The sequence below is a fragment of the Eucyclogobius newberryi genome, unplaced genomic scaffold, assembly GCF_026437365.1.
Source record: "Eucyclogobius newberryi isolate DKJ021-1_F unplaced genomic scaffold, fEucNew1.0.hap1 SCAF_13, whole genome shotgun sequence".
Classification (NCBI taxonomy): Eukaryota; Metazoa; Chordata; class Actinopteri; order Gobiiformes; family Gobiidae; genus Eucyclogobius; species Eucyclogobius newberryi.
Window position 1 is genome coordinate 20461583 of NW_027315757.1, and position 18721 is coordinate 20480303.

Below are 18721 nucleotides of genomic sequence, written 5' to 3' on the forward strand. Positions count from 1 at the left end.
GTGGATCTTTGAACAGCCATGGAAGACCAGCCCGATCCATCATGTCTCCCTTTAACCATGTGTTGAATGGATCCGTCCTGTTAGAAAAGAAACATCCATAAAAAAGCATTAGTGCCGGCTAATTCTCCCCATCCTTCATAAGAATTAGATTTAACACAGAGTCTTATTCTGGCTTCTTTCAGTGGGCGGCGGTTGGATAAACTAATACTGATACTTTGATTTCCATCGTGCAGAGAATAAAAGATGTTTTGTGCATAACCTTGAACCTGGGCTGTGAACAGAAGCAGAACAACCAATGCATTTATTGGCATAATCATTCCGTCTACCACTTTGGAATATGATTAAAATATTAAACTCATGGTGAATTTATGAGCTAAATCTGAGTACTTTTTCCTCACTTTACAGTGATAGTACACTTGTCCTTAGTCAGAGTTGTGTATTTCTTATCTGGAGCATCGGGAAATATATTTTTGCTGGACAAAGGATGAACCTATTATCATGTGTGATGCCTTTTTTGTTAATTAAGAGTTCTGTAACGCTGCATATTATAGGATAAAAACCTTTATTTGTTTGGCAATGGGGAAATGACAGTGTTGCAATGTAAAGTTGAAAAACAGAAAGATGAAATTCAAAATCAAGGCGAATAACTGTTAAAAAATCGAACTGAAATACTAGAAATATTTTGAATAGATTTAGTGCCCCCTACAGGTCGGACGACTCAATGAACTTAAATGCAGTTAAGATAAATGTATTTTTCAATTTAGCTAAAAATATGTTTTTTTAAATTCAAAGAATAGCACCATTTTCAGGTTTATAATTTCCCTTCCTGTTTGTGATTGATGACATCACACAAGGAAATTACCCAAACACTGGGAAAAGATTTTTACAATCTTTTTATTTGACAAATAAAAATATAGGAGAGCAACTTTATTTTGTTGAATTATTGTTTAAAGAGTCAAAAAGTTGTTTCTTTATGTAAATTTTGCATAACTTGACTTGACTTGTCATTTGCCACAGATTTTTCAACATTTTCTCCACAAATACCTGCTCGATTGGTGTAAAACTATAATGTATATGTACAACAGGTACAAATACACCAAATAAAGTCAGAATAAGAACATCGTAAAAACCTGACATAGGCACTTTAACGTTACATCGTGTTTCTTGAGTTTATTTCATTTCTATTATGCATAAATCTTGCAAAGTTCAATAAAAGAAGGCTGAGTTATAAGTAATTTATTTATCAAAACTGTAAAACGATCTCCCCCCTCACGCCTAAACTGCAATTTGAGAAAGGGACATATCTCATGAATACATTATGCTATTACATTTCTTTGCCTCTCCACGTGAACACAGACTACTTACTGCGCATTGGGTCAACATTAACATTGTCCTTTTGCAGAAACGCACCTCCTCAATTATACATGATGTTTTGTCCCTGAGCCGGACTGACTGAATAAACCGTAGATTACCCGGTGCACGTACCGGGACGGGTGCGTCTAATCCGGTTGTCTACCTGTCTCTCTCTCTCTCCACAAAACCACCCATCCCGTCCCCGGCTCCTCGGCTCCTCGGCTCCTGAAGAGAAATCAGATACGGCTATAGGATGAAATGGGATTAGCATGTCTAGGTCTGTGCAAGGTGATGATCACTTGATATGAGTTTGAACGGTGACACTTTACTCACTTTACTTTACTTGTTTACAGTGTAGTGTTGTAGTGTGCTAAGGGAAAATAGAGCTACTGTCTAAAGTTTAAAGTGTCTAAGACAGGTTTATACAATGTTCTAATCATGACTTTATTTGGTGTGTTTTTACCTGTCGTTCATGTAAAGTATAGATTTACACCAATTGAGTAGGTATTTGTGGTGAAAATGTTTAAAAATTTTGAAAAATGAAAATGACACTCATTCCAGACAATGCATATTTTACACAACTTGTTTAACTCTCTAAACAATAATTCAATAAAATAAAGTCACTCTCATATATTTTAATTAATAATTGTCAAATGAAAACATTGTGACATTAGATGAGTTTTTGCCCAGAGTAATTTCCTAGTGTGATGTCATCATTTACAAACAGGAAGTGCACCCACACTCTGCATCACACTCTGCATTGGACCCACCCACACTCTGCATCACACACTGCATTTGACCCATCCACACTGCATTTGACCCACCCACACTCTGTATTGGACCCACCCACACTCTGCATTGGACCCACCCACACTCTGCATGGACCCACCCACACTGCATTTGACCCACCCACACTCTGTATTGGACCCACCCACACTCTGCATTGGACCCACCCACACTCTGCATGGACCCACCCACACTGCATTGGACCCACCCACACTCTGTATTGGACCCACCCACACACTGCATCACACACTGCATTTGACCCACCCACACTGCATTTGACCCACCCACACTCTGTATTCCACCCACCCAGACTCTGCATTGGACCCACGCACACTCTGCATGGACCCACCCACACTGCATTGGACCTACCCACACTCTGCATTGGACCCACCCACACTCTGCATGGACCCACCCACACTGCATTGGACCCACCCACACTCTGCATTGGACCCACCCACACACTACATTGGACCCACCCACACTCTGCATGGACCCACCCACACTGCATTGGACCTACCCACACTGTGCATTGGACCCACCCACACTCTGCATGGAGCCACCCACACTGCATTGGACCCACCCACACTCTGCATCACACACTGCATTTGACCCACCCACACTGCATTGGACCCACCCACACTGCATTGGACCCACCCACACTCTGCATTTGACCCACCCACACTCTGCATGGACCCACCCACACTGCATTGGACCCACCCACACTCTGCATCACACACTACATTTGACCCACCCACACTCTGCATGGACCCACCCACACTGCATTGGACCCACCCACACTCTGCATCACACACTGCATTTGACCCACCCACACTCTGCATGGACCCACCCACACTGCATTGGACCCACCCACACTGCATTGGACCCACCCACACTCTGCATTTGACCCACCCACACTCTGCATGGACCCACCCACACTGCATTGGACCCACTGACACTATATTGGACGCACCCACACTCTGCATGGACCCACCCACACTTTGCATCACACTTTGTATTGGACCCACCCACACTGCATTGGACCCACCCACACTGTATTGGACCCACCCACACTCTGCATCACACACTACATTTGACCCACCCACACTCTGCATGGACCCACCCACACTGCATTGGACCCACCCACACTCTGCATCACACACTGCATTTGACCCACCCACACTCTGCATGGAAGCACCCACACTGCATTGGACCCACCCACACTCTGCATTTGACCCACCCACACTCTGCATGGACCCACCCACACTGCATTGGACCCACTGACACTATATTGGACCCACCCACACTCTGCATGGAGCCACCCACACTTTGCATCACACTTTGTATTGGACCCACCCACACTGCATTGGACCCACCCACACTGCATTGAACCCACCCACCCTCTGCATTGGACCTACCCACATTCTGCATTGGACCCACCCACACTGCATTGAATCCACCCACACTCTGCATTGGACCCACCCACACTGCATTTGACCTACCCACACTCTGCATTGGACCCACCCACTCTGCATTGGACCCACCCACACTCTGCATTGGACCCACCCACACTCTGCATTGGACCCACCCACACTCTGCATTTGACCCACCCACACTGCATTGAACCCACCCACACACTGCATTTGACCTACCCACACTCTGCATTGGACACACCCACACACTGCATTGAACCCACCCACACTCTGCATTGGACCCACCCACACTGCATTTGACCTACCCACACTCTGCATTGGACCCACCCACTCTGCATTGGACCCACCCACACTCTGCATTGGACCCACCCACACACTGCATTGGACCCACCCACACACTACATTGGACCGATTGGTGAGGCAGGATCTTGGTAAGAACCTGAACTCATCCAGACTCAGGGACAAAAGCTCCACCAGAGAAATGATAAAAACCTGGGGCTTTTGTAGAAGAGTTCAGTTGTTCACCAAAGTCAGAACATTTTGTACTTTTGGGTTTGTACAGCTATGATTGAAAAAGACTAAGATTAAGAAGAAACTTTCATTGTAGACACATTTATAACTTAAAAAAATAAAAATAAATGTATAGAATAACACTAGCTAAATTACATGTTCTGTTATTTGATGATTAATTGATCATTGTACATTTAAGTGTTTGTTTTTTCTATATGCTCAAAATAAACTTAAAGGTTGTATGGACGATTTTTTTCAGCAATTTTTTTTTTATCATATTTCCTCGTGGCGTTGATAAATCATTTGTCCTGCCACGTATCAATCATAAAACGCACCTATCGCTCACCTGCAGCCGCGTCAGGCTCGTCCCCACGTTTCCGCGTGCCTAAGCGCATGGATCTATCATAATATAGTTCCCTCAGTGTACGGGGCAAAATGAAGACGGAGAAAGACAGTTCGAGCTGACGCAGAAATGGACAGAAATCTACGGGAGACGAGAGATGCGATGCGCTCCGTTGCACTAATAAACAAACGCACGTGTGTGTTGTATCAGTCCGCACGGGGGAGTGCGCATGCGCACTTCCGCCTGCGATCTCAAATCGCCGAAAAATCGTCCATACCGCCTTTAATAAAATAAAAATAACCCAAAATAAATAATAATAATATTTTTAAAGCACTTACAAAACTTACAAAATGTATGTTTGTGTAATTTAGATAAATAAAAAAAAAAGATGACCTGAAATGTTACCAAAGCAACAAGCGTTTCGGTTTTTTTCTTGATATGGTTCATGTGATTTTTCACTTTTCGTGCTGTTGCTTAGGAGTAGGAGGCAATGATGAACAAATTATTGAAAAGGAAGTTTACATGTGTTGCTTCGGTTAAAAATCCACTGTTTTGGGTCAACTTTGAATCGACTAAAATGTGTTTGTCCAAAGTCTGTAAACTCTGCTCCAAACCACTCGTCTTTAATGACAGAGGATTGGACGGAGACCTCGTAATTAAAAGACACAAGTTAATTGTGAACGACTGGAAATGTACGTTATGCAGCCTGAGAGTTGTATGAAGACTGGAAATCTAATGCAGAAGAAGTTTCTTCATCATTTCACTTCTAGACCTGAGACCCAAAGACTTTTATCTCCACTCAGCACATTGTTGTTTTGTCTTTACAATTCTGTCTGTTCTTCTGTTGTTTCAGCTCTGATGACATCGGCCAAGACAACGACAAGACAACGACAAGACAACGACAAGACAACGACAAGACAACGACAAGATAACGACAAGACAACGACAAGACAATGACAAGATAACGACAAGACAACGACAAGACAACGACAAGATAACGACAAGATAACGACAAGACAACGACAAGACAACGACAAGATAACGACAAGATAACGACAAGACAACGACAAGATAACGACAAGACAACGACAAGACAATGACAAGACAACGACAAGACAACGACAAGACAACGACAAGATAACGACAAGACAACGACAAGACAATGACAAGATAACGACAAGACAACGACAAGACAACGACAAGATAACGACAAGATAACGACAAGACAACGACAAGATAACGACAAGACAACGACAAGACAACGACAAGATAACGACAAGACAACGACAAGACAACGACAAGATCACGACAAGATAACGACAAGACAACGACAAGATAACGACAAGACAACGACAAGACAACGACAAGATAACGACAAGACAACGACAAGACAACGACAAGATAACGACAAGACAACGACAAGACAACGACAAGACAACGACAAGATAACGACAAGATAACGACAAGACAACGACAAGATAACGACAAGACAACGACAAGACAACGTCAAGATAACGACAAGATAACGACAAGACAACGACAAGATAACGACAAGATAACGACAAGACAACTACAAGACAACGACAAGACAACGTCAAGATAACGACAAGATAACGACAAGACAACGACAAGACAACGACAAGATAACGACAAGATAACGACAAGACAACGACAAGATAACGACAAGACAACGACAAGACAACGACAAGACAACGACAAGATAACGACAAGACAACGACAAGATAACGACAAGACAACGACAAGACAACGACAAGACAACGACAAGATAACGACAAGACAACGACAAGACAACGACAAGACATTGACAAGACAACGACAAGATAACGACAAGACAACGACAAGACAACGACAAGATAACGACAAGATAACGACAAGATAACGACAAGACAACGACAAGATAACGACAAGATAACGACAAGACAACGACAAGACAACGACAAGATAACGACAAGACAACGACAAGACAACGACAAGACAACGACAAGACAACGACAAGACAACGACAAGATAACGACAAGACAACGACAAGACAACGACAAGATAACGACAAGATAACGACAAGACAACGACAAGACAACGACAAGACAACGACAAGACAACGACAAGATAACGACAAGATAACGACAAGACAACGACAAGATAACGACAAGATAACGACAAGACAACGACAAGACAACGACAAGACAACGACAAGACAACGACAAGACAACGACAAGATAACGACAAGACAACGACAAGACAACGACAAGATAACGACAAGATAACGACAAGATAACGACAAGACAACGACAAGACGACAAGACGACAAGACAACGACAAGACAACGACAAGACAACGACAAGACAACGACAAGATAACGACAAGATAACGACAAGACAACGACAAGACAACGACAAGACAATGACAAGATAACGACAAGATAACGACAAGACAACGACAAGACAACGACAAGATAACGACAAGACAACGACAAGACAACGACAAGACAACGACAAGACAACGTCAAGATAACGACAAGACAACGACAAGACAACGACAAGATAACGACAAGACAACGACAAGACAACGACAAGACAACGACAAGACAACGACAAGACAACGACAAGATAACGACAAGACAACGACAAGACAACGACAAGACAACGACAAGACAACGACAAGACAACGACAAGACAACGACAAGACAACGACAAGATAACGACAAGACAACGACAAGACAACGACAAGACAACGACAAGACAACGACAAGATAACGACAAGACAACGACAAGACAACGACAAGACAACGTCAAGACAACGACAAGACAACGACAAGACAACGACAAGACAACGACAAGATAACGACAAGACAACGACAATACAACGACAAGACAACGACAAGACAACGACAAGATAACGACAAGACAACGACAAGACAACGACAAGATAACGACAAGACAACGACAAGATAACGACAAGATAACGACAAGATAACGACAAGACGACAAGACGACAAGACGACAAGACAACGACAAGACAACGACAAGACAACGACAAGATAACGACAAGATAACGACAAGACAACGACAAGACAACGACAAGACAACGACAAGATAACGACAAGACAACGACAAGACAACGACAAGACAACGACAAGACAACGACAAGATAACGACAAGATAACGACAAGATAACGACAAGACAACGACAAGACAACGACAAGACAACGACAAGACAACGACAAGACAACGACAAGACAACGACAAGATAACGACAAGACAACGACAAGACAACGACAAGACAACGACAAGATAACGACAAGATAACGACAAGACAACGACAAGACAACGACAAGACAACGACAAGACAACGACAAGACAACGACAAGACAACGACAAGACAACGACAAGATAACGACAAGATAACGACAAGATAACGACAAGACAACGACAAGATAACGACAAGACAACGACAAGACAACGACAAGATAACGACATGACAACGACAAGAGAACAACAAGACAACGACAACGACAAGACAATGACAAGACAATGACAAGACAACGACAAGATAATGAGAAGATAGCGAGGGCTGAACTGTCACAACATCAACTACTATACCTTCAGTCAGGTTTGTCTGACATAGGCACTTTAACGTTTAACCATTATGTTCATGGAAACGATCATTTCATGTTTCATTATTATCACCATCATTATTATCATTATTATTATTGTATTGTTAATTATGTTAACTAAATAATAATAATAATTGTCATAATAAGAATATTTTTAAAGCACTTACAAGACTTATGTTTGTGTCATTTATATTAAATAACATGACGTACCCAAAATTTTACCAAAGCAACAAAGTAAATGATCATTATTATTATTATTATTGTTGTTGTTGTTGTTGTTGTTGATCTTAATGTTTTCCCAGATTTCCAGTTCAACCCAAATCAATCTGTGTTTTTATTTTTAAATTAACTACCCACAAGTCTAATATTGTCCCCTTTTTCTTTAAAGTTAAACAAAGCTCTGACTGAACACAACCAAACTAAGATTATCCCACATTATAGTCATTAGCTCTGATGAATTGATGAAGAGCGAGCGACTCATTTACCAGAATAAAACCTCACTCAGACGCTGCGCATTTGGAGAGTCATGTCGAAACTCTCCAGAGTCAAATAAAGCTGACAACGTGAAGTGCGGCTGAAGTTTGGAGAGAAATGGCCGGAAAAACTGCCTCGAGCCGACAACTGCCAGCGCCGGAGACGTATTACAATATCAACAACCGCAAATTGGAGAAACATTGTGCAGCTCGAGTGCGAGAGTGGAGATATGCAGCGTTTAAGGTGAGGCCATTAGAGGATTCATAACTCAAATCTGCCTTCATATTTAATGCATATATTCACTGTCACAATCTTTGCTGCATTTGTCGCGATTACAAATGGATAAAGGAAGAATGATGGAAGAAAATATGGGCTAATTGTGATGTTCTTTACGGTTGAAAATGGCTGTGGTTTAATTTGCCTTAAAGGTGCACTTAAAGGTTTGCAGATAGCGCGCTGATATGGGAAAGAATCAATCTAAAAGTCATGTGTTCATCTCGGAGACGCCTGTCATGCTGGTAATGTCAAATAAATATGGGAAAGAGTGTCTGAAATGCTATGTATGTGGTCTGTAATTTCTTTGTGATTTGAATGCATTTTTCCTGTTGTGTGAAGCACTTTGAATTGCCTTGTGTATGAAATGTGCTCTACAAATAAACTTGCCTTGCCTTGCACTATGTAACTCTTCTGGTGTGGGACGCTTTGCCCGGAAAGTTCCACTATAATTATGTCAGTAAACGCATCTATCTCGCATTTATTCAATTACTGGTGTTTTTGTCGCTAAAAAAGACCCTTTAAAGTCTTGCATTCTTACTTGCCCTCCAGCAGAAATGTTACACAGTGTGCCTTTAATGTCTGGGTTGACTGTCCAGATATGAGTCGAGATCTTGGTCCAAAAAAAGCCCAAATCTTCACGTTTTACGGCGTTGGCGGCCGTGGAATCACTTTCTACCGTTGCCATTTTGTTTCCCACTGTCCATCACCAAATTAATCCCAACGTATAACTGAATATTAGCTTTTTATAAATGGTTCAGGACCAAAGATATCAATTCCCAGAGGATGCACGCCCGACACAGGGAAAACAGGCGTAAAATCTGCAAACAATTCACTTATCTCATCACTTTTATGTTGAAGCTACAGTTATATATCCTCAATAAGCTTGGGGCTAATTTGAATTCACAAGAAGAACAAGAAAATATAGCCGCAAGCGGCAATGATCGGCCCTCGCCACGCCGCCGCCACGCCGCCGCCACGCCGCAAGAGGAGGGGGCGCTAACGCGCCCCAATTGTCCTTTTATTGCGCCTACTGCTGAATCTGTGACGCTGTCACATCTTCTCCCCTTTGATTTACCATCAAAAAGCAATTTTATTTTGAATTCTTGGCACAATGTGCGGGTTTGCCGCACAGACACCGTGACTCTTTGAATAAAAATGTGGATCACTTTTGATGGTCCACCCCTGAAGATGAGTCTCACCAAATTTCAGGTTAATAGGGCTAACGCCCTAAGAGGAGTTTGTGAAAGTATAAAGTGTAAACATGTTCTGGCGATTTCCCCATTGGAATAACATGGAAGGTTTCGGTCATCGTTACGGCAACGCCATAACAATTATGACATGGGTCTCATTGACTTTTTTGATGGGGATGCTAAAATTGAGTTGTGTGTCAAATTTCATATAATTTCGCAAAACTAAACATTTAACCTCCATATAAAATCTGTAGGGGGCGCTGTGGCGCCAAATGAATTTATTTCACTTCAAGTGGGTTTAGGGCAAAGAGTTTAACAACTGATTCTAATTTGACGCAATTCGGACTTTATCTGCGCAAACGGCAGAAATTTTAAATATGGGAGATTTCTGAAATTCTAGCTACAGTTTGCGGCTTCGCCGCACAGAAACCGTGAGAGGTATCAATGTAATTTGGATAACTTTGATGTCCCACTCCTCAGTAGCATTTTCACCAAATTTCAGCTTTTTAGGGCCAACGCCCTGGGAGGAGTTCGTAAAAGTACGACTTTTGGAAAAACTCCAAAATCATGTTTAGCCATTTTTGAAGCAATATGGCCGACATTTGGTTGGGCGGACGGCGTTGCCGTAATAATATTTTTTACTTCTCTTGTCACCATCTACCAATTTCATGATTCTACGATCAGATTTTTTTTGGGTCATTTCCCATCTCTCAATGCATTTTTGGTACATTTGGGGGGCGCTGACGCGCCAATTTTTTTTATTTTAGAAAAGGGAAATAGCCAGAATGTAGAGAGGCACGATTTTTAGAGGTGTGCAATTTTTTGTGACTTTTCGTCAATGTTCACTGGGTGAAAAATAGGGGGGTTGGTCCCGAGAAGAAGAAGAAGAATATTCCGATGCGAAAACAATGTTTCCCATTTTTCAAATATCATAAACTATACATTTTCGGAAAGCGCTCGCGCTTTCCTACCTCATGGTGTGGGTCCCTGGTCACTGACGGGTACTTTCGTTAATTTTGAGTGGGCTCCGCCCACTTTGTGTTTTTGGCCCTCTATACAGTAATAATGTTCAATTTTTGCATTACATGCTTATATGCACGGAACATGCAAGAGATGGGGAACGTATTCGTGAGCTACTTAGGGCAAATGAGTGCTTTATATGGGGATGACGACCGCTTCGCGGTCGTCATCCCAATGTAAAGTGCTCGTTTAGTGCGCACTTTTGCACGGGCTTCGCCCGTTTACAACGGTAATGTTCCATTTTCCTACTATTAATTAGTATGCACGGGGCGTGCGTGAGTGAAGGAGTGCGTTAGTGAGTGTTTGGAAGTGGGCGAGCGCTTCGCGCTGGATTTCGTGCGCACTACGTGCGCACTTTCGCAGCCGTGCTTCGCACAGCCTTACGAGATTAATAGGCCTCTCGCCAGCTTGTGGCGCTCGGGCCTAACAAGCAGGGATTCTTTGATTTGACAATGATTCACTTAAAGCAGTTTGAGGCAGATGTTTTAAGGTGAAAGACGAAGTGACATCTGATTCACAGTTTAAGAGATGAAATGATGCCGCCGTTCTCGCACTTTTTCCCATTAGACGCTGATTGAGGAGGCTCTGAAATGTCACGGGATCTGACAAACTCACTCAAACATTTCAATCTTGAGCATCTCCGTCACGTATGAGTCCTCTTTATCCAACCGTTTATGTCCAGTCTCTCTTTTAGAGTGAATTTAATGCGTTTATACCCTTAATTAAGCAGTATTTTGTTCAAAAACGCGCACATAATGACGCTGTAGTGGATGAGAAAGTGGACTGTGCTTTTCTCTCCAACTGGATTTAACGCAATTTACCGTATTTTCCAGACTATAAGTTGCACCAGGCAAAAAATACATAATAGAGAAGAAAAAAAAACATATATAAGTCGCACTGGAGTATAAGTATATAAGTATAAATATAAGTCGCGTCGGAGTATAAGTATGTAAGTATAAATATAAGTCGCACTGTAGTATGAAATGCAGTTGCAAGTGTGAAAATAACAAATAATATCACATATAAGTCGCTCCCGAGTATAAGTATATAAGTATAAATATAAGTTTTACTCGCAAAACTATAAAAAAAAAAAAGGTGCGACTTATTGTCCGGAAAATAAAGGTACATGTTTCCGCTTCTTCCGCTGTTCGACCAATCAGCTTGAAGTATTTTTTCAACGTCCCGACAGCTTTTGGACAGACTTCCCCAAATGTAGCAGCGATTGTATGAAAAACGAAGGCTGCGAGTGATACAATAAAGGGTTCTAAAAATCAGTTTTGACCACGCCAACAAACCGGTTTCTGCCACTGAGCCATTTTCGATTTGTATTGTGGTTTAAGACATCACACGTCTCCTTTAAAATTAAAATAAAAAAACACGTGAAATCATACGCGTTTCTTAGATTATAATTAGCCGTCCCGTCAATCCGAGCGTCTCCTTGTCGCGCTATCATCGTCTCCATTGCCACCACATTGTCGGAGCGTTATTATTTCCGATTTGGCGAGCGCGCGCTTCATTATTTTGTTATGAAAGGTCAGTTGTGACACTTCTCGACGGGGACGTGCACGTGGCGTCCGCCCTCCCGTCGTCAATTAATTCGCCCGTTCGAGCGCTCGGACGCGGAACCCTCCCGCCCGCCACGCCGCCTCATTTGCGACACTGCGCTTTAGCCTCCCCGAAAGACTCACGCAATCAGAGCCGTAATGGAGGATCTTTAACAGCCCATGTGTTCGGGACAGATTGCGGATGGCTGGGTGATGCTCCGCGCTGCACTTAGGCATATGCCGTCTCGAAGTGGGCGAATCGGAGTGACTGGAAAGTGCAAAAAATCCTACTTCTCAGTGATATCCCCGAGCTGAACAGGCACATTCTCGAGCCAAGTCTCACCGGTTTTGCGCTGACTAAATTACTATCATTAGGGCCTGTTACTGTTAGGGCCGAGCACATAACAAGACATAACAAGAGCATTATTACGGTATATTGACGTTGTGGGGGGGATTGTGTTCGCTAAATTCACTCAAAATAAGCAAGTTGTGTTGGAAACTCAAGAGCAGGCGGCGTTGATGTAGCTTGGGGCCATGTTTTTAAAGTCCAAAACATCCAATTGCTTTCATTTTGACTGCAAACGTAACTACTTTGTCACTAATATGTGCACTTTTTTCAGTCATCTTGCAGTTTAGGCTTTTTAGATCCACTTTGGTTCTGGCTTGGGCCCGTTTTACTCATAATATCTCGTCTTTGCTGCAGCTTCAGACCTGGTTAAAGCCTGGTTTGGTGCAGTGCAATTGTTCACTTATGGATTAGTCAGTGGTGGGAGGAAATGTACTGAAATGTGTGCTCAAGTTAAGTTACAGTCACAACTAAAAATGTGCTTGCGCTTCCATTTTAAAGTGCAAAAAATAATGAAATGTAACTCCGTTGATAGTTCCGGTGACAGTTTCTGAATGAACAGACGTAACTAGCTAAAGATACTCCTCACTGCATTTTAGTTTTGGTGTAGTTCTGAAGACGCTGCCTGGATGAGTGCGAAATATAATCACTGGACGACTGATAGATAGACCGTTTATCTCCCTTCCTGACATCTTTAAAAAATACAAGAATAAAATACCAGTGACTAGTGGCTTTTTAGATCAGTATTTTGTCTAAAAACTTTATTAATTGAGCTGTTAAATGGATTCGGAGCAGAAGATGCAGCGCTGTTTGTCAGATAACAGTGAGACTTGTGCTTGTACTTGTGCTGTACTTGACTGAGAATTACATGACCAGAATTATACTCAATTATAAGTACATGTATTCAAAAAGGTACAATCACCCTAAAAAAATGACACTTACTGTTATGCAGTGTATTTGTAATCACATATAATACATATACTACTACTATAGATTTAGCACATGTTTTAATCTAGTTTAATACAAATTTTCCAGACTATAAGTTGCACCTTTTTTCATAGTTTTGCCCGGGGTGCGACTTATACTTATATTTATACTTATATACTTATACTCCGGAGCGACTTATATGTGATATTATTTGTTATTTTCACACTTGCAACCGCATTTCATACTCCAGTGCGACTTACATATGTTTTTTTCTTCTCTATTATGCATTTATTTTTGGGCTGGTGCCGGGAAAATACGGTACTTTAAATCACCTTAAACAGTAACACATTTTCAAATACATTTCTGAACTACAAAATCCCCCTCCTCGCGTGTCGACCCCCCACACTCCACGCCGTTCATCCGCTGCATCCAAACTGCCCTTTTCTCCTGACGAGCTTTACTTATTGATGCTGTTTTTCGGCGTTACTCTGAGTGGATGTGAGAAAGCGCTGGTCTGTTTTTTTTTTTTTTTGCTCGATCAATGCTCCACACGTGTGAACGCACTGCTGTCTTTCTAAAGGATTCATCCGTGGCCCGGGCTCTCCTAACAAGTGCTAAAATAATCATGAGAACATCGCTTCCTTCTGAGGGGCAGTGGGAGACGGTCCAAGCGGAAGAAAGTCAAATTTGAACTCGCAAACCAACCAACCCCCCCCCAAAAAAAGTCTCGAGCTGACACCTTAAATTAGGTCTCCTCTGAAAATAGACAATTTGCACGCTCCCGCTGTCGAGATGAGCAATGGTTTGACTTAATTAAAGCTGTTCATACTTCATTCTTTCTCGCTAAATAAATCTGCAAATATTTATGTCCAAGATATGAATCATTTGGAATAAAGGATGATATATCCCGCTGATATAAGCTGTCCGTAGACAATCCGTGCCATTTCTATTCAACACTTTACTTAATGTAGTTTGTGATATTGCCGTTTGCTGAAAAATGTGCACAATATTGCATTCAGATCCATTTGTCGGAGCTTTATTGCTCTGAAAGCTCCACTGTCATTTCAGACTTGTATGCTACGAGCCAGGGGCATTTTAAGAAAGGAGTTTTCAACCAGAATGGACTATTTCGAGGGACAATTTTGACTTAAAATCAGAGGCAAAACACCAGAAGGACACCGCTTTACGGTTACGACTTGTTTACAACCATTGCAAATTTGAAGGAAAAAAAGGTCCCACTGTCCTTTGAAAATGCTTTTACTGTAAATGAATAAATTAAATCGAAATAAGAAATACATAAACAAAATATAAAGACCAAAAATGTGCATTCTTATATTCTTATATGTCTTCATTTCTATTTTTACTTACAGTATGAGAAGGCACAGTCAGATGTCTGTGTTTTGTGCGTATATGTGCTCCAAAAATGACACGATTTGTTTAAGTTTTTTACTCAACCCTTCATTTTAATATTCAAATGTCATGCTGCACTCTTCAAGTTAAATTTGGTACAAAATAATCCATGCAGCATCAGTGAAAAGTGCAAAACGTCTCAGAAAATCACTTACATGTCAAGTGTAGCGAGCATGCCAAATAGGACACTGATCACTCCACAAAGCTGTGAAAGACTCGGTTCAAAACGTGCAAAGTGTAAGTTACACAAAGGGCAGAAATACTTTGTGACAGGTCCATTGTAAAATACCTCACTCACTGTAAAACTATTACTCACAATCATGCGAAGAACATTCATGGATCTCAAAAAACTAACGCAAAACATTATGAGGTAACAACTTGTAAACATTTCTGTGATTTTTGTTCAAGTTGGCAATTTCAAACGCACTGCCCCATCCTCACATGTAAACGACCGACCGCGTTTGACGCACGGACTTTACGCGCGGCTTCAGCGGCCGGACACAGCAGTAGTCACGGGGGGGAAGTCTTTGCATATGCGTCCGCCGGGAGCGGGACATGCAGGAGTCCTAGTTCAGTCCGATCATCACCGTCTCCACGTCTTTGGACGGTCTCCGGTCCTTCACCAGGAAGTTGATCATGCTCTCAGACTTGATCATCAGGTTGCAGCCGAGGAAGAAAATCCCAAAGACCACGGTGAGGGACAAAACGCACAGCACCGCGATCTGCACCACGCGCATCACAAAGAGTTTGCGCTCGTCCTGGAGCAGGTTCTGGAGACCGGCTCCGTCCGCGGTCACCACAGTGTCCGTGGCGTTCCCGGTGTAGTTGGCCAGAGTCCCCGCTATGGTCTGGCTGCTGTTGTACAGCGCGCCCTGCGTTAAGTCAAACAAAGACACGTTCATGGTTCCTTATTGTCACGAAATGGACTCCACCTCAAAACCAGAACTGGAGACTAAACTTCGCGTCATGTGCGTAGGCTTCAACAAAATAACAGGCTGACATAAAACATGTGTTTTTGGCGTCAGGAGTTATGGATAAACCCCCGTGCGTAATGTCCCCGCCACGGTCCCCTGCGCGTCTGGCGGTGTGAGTCCTGCGCGCTCCGGTCTCTCCCCGCGGTGTAATAAGAGATGGTCCCCACGCGCGTCCTGCTCCTCCGCGAGCGAGTGTCCCTTTTGAGCCAAGTCTCGGGTGCGTTTTAGAGTGACGATGGTGATGGGGATGATGATGATGGTGATGATGGTGATGATGATGATGATGATGATGGGGATGATGATGGTGATGATGATGGTGATGATGATGGTGATGATGGTGATGATGGTGATGATGGTGATGATGGTGATGATGGTGATGAAGAGTGCCCCGCGGGGCGCAGCGGGAGGCGCTCAGGTGCGGGTGACGACACACCTCCCGTTTCTAATTACACATAAGAACCGCACATTTGCAGATGACAAATCAAAGATAAACGACATGTTTCATTTAGAGGAAAAGTCTGACATTTGTCTGTGACTTAAAACTTACAAAAAATCAACAGAATTAACATTTCTAAAATACTGCCTTTTCTCTTTGCTTGTGAACCTTGAAAAGAGTTAGATCTTTTAATTAATCAGATCAGAGGCAGCACTTTTGAAGGCAATTGATGTTTACTTTTCTCCCCTTTCTAATTAAGACCTTCTTCCATTTAGCTGTTGCCCTTTTTATGTCCTGCAGATAATGATTTCCATTAACTCTAAAAGCCTCTTGTTGTGTTTGAATGCTGCTTGTCACTACGTAAGGTGTACATTTAATACTTAAATATTCTAAGTATGTGTTTTCAGACTAATCCATTTGAATGACTTTAGATTAGTTTTGGTTTCATCTGTACCTGATTTGATCAGGTTTGTGTGTATTTATAGACTTGTGTGCTTGTTGCTGAGGAAACTGTCACTGATGCTGTTGAACGATGCAGGACGGATATAGAAAGTGTGAGGCTAAAGTCAGACATGAAGCATGAATTAATAAAGTGATTGAACCACAGCAAATATTTGTCTGAGTTATTGGCTCCATGCTGTTGGGCAGATGTCCATCTTTTGTAATGAAAGCTGTGGTTCCATTGGCTGCTGTTTTATTCAAATGAATATTTCAACATCAGTGTGTTTCATTTGGGCATGAGTCATGTGACTAATGGAGTAAAGTTGAGCCTTAAGACTGTCCATGTCTCACTCACTGACACAGTCCATATTGATCACTGATTGAGCTGCGTGTTTATTGATGTTAGCCTCAATCAATCAATCAATCAATCAATCAATCAATCAATCAATACAATTTATAGAGCATAATTTGTACAAAATGCAATTCAAAGTGCTTTACAGCGTTAAAAACATATTAAAAACACAATATAGTGTAAGTCATGATAAATAAAATGTAAAAACATTCAAAAGACAGTCAAACATAGATCTGTGCGTTGTCAGCATGATTGTGATAGGACACACCACTGTTTTGTATTAGCTGTCCCAACTGCAGCATGTACAGATTGAACAGAAGGGGTCCAAGGATTGACCCTTGGGGCACCCCACAGGTCAATGCCATGCTCTCAGAGACACAGTCACCAATCTCAACAAAGTATTTCCTGTTTTCACGGTAGGACTTCAGCCAATTTAAGGCCATACCAGTGATGCCCACCCAGTCCTCTAACCTCTGTAGAAGTATCTCATGATCAACAGAGTCAAATGCAGCACTGAGGTCCAGCAAGACTAAAACAGAGGCCTTGCCATCATCAGTGCTCAGACGGATGTCTTTTGTCACCTAAATGAGAGCCGTCTCAGTGCTGTGATGCGATCTAAAGCCAGACTGGAAGACATCAAAGGAGTCACTAATTAGGAGGAACTGAATAAGCTGTTGATAAATGACTTTTTCAAGGACATTCCAAGTAAAAAGGCAAATTTGAAATGGGTCGATAGTAGTGAGATCCAGACTGCTCTTCTTTAGCCTCAGCTTGATTACCTCAGTTTTCAAGGCCGTTGGGAATGTTCCAGATATTGACATTGTTGACTATTTTATTATTATTAAGTCTAGTGGGCAACATGTCAAGGCAGCAAATAGAAAAACAGTTTTTTTCAGCCACATTTGCAGCTGTTGAATTGGAGTCATTAAGAAGCGTCGCCTTTGACCATTTGCAGTTGATTAGTTTTACAACTGTTCAAAGAAAAGACGATGATGACAGTGGCAAGCCATTAATGCGATTGCAGCTGACCTATTCTGGATGGAACACAAATATGTAATCAACCACACAAACAGTTTAAGATATGAAAAACATCCGCTTATATAAGATGTTTAATTGTTATTCTACTTTAAAGTTTCACAGCTTTTTTATGTTTTCACTTTTCTTTAGGCAATTCTTCTTATTGTAAAATGCTCTGCGAATAAAATATCTCTAGAAAAAGTACATATTTTCTTGACTATTCCATATTTACATAGTTGAAGTAGAAAGACTGAGGTC

The 18721-nt window shown here is 42.0% G+C and overlaps 1 protein-coding gene across 1 annotated transcript; it reads right to left on the reverse strand.

Annotated features, from left to right (window-relative positions):
* Positions 1-15275: 15275 nt before the first annotated feature.
* Positions 15276-16436, reverse strand: rprml (reprimo-like). Its single transcript, XM_072442886.1, has one exon. It carries the CDS (start codon positions 16143-16145, stop codon positions 15810-15812), a length of 336 nt encoding a protein of 111 aa, XP_072298987.1. The 5' UTR covers positions 16146-16436; the 3' UTR covers positions 15276-15809.
* Positions 16437-18721: the final 2285 nt, after the last annotated feature.

Excerpts from the sequence above, each read along its gene's own strand:
- rprml (XM_072442886.1), bottom strand. The coding sequence starts at position 16,145 with ATGAACGTGTCTTTGTTTGACTTAACGCAGGGCGCGCTGTACAACAGC.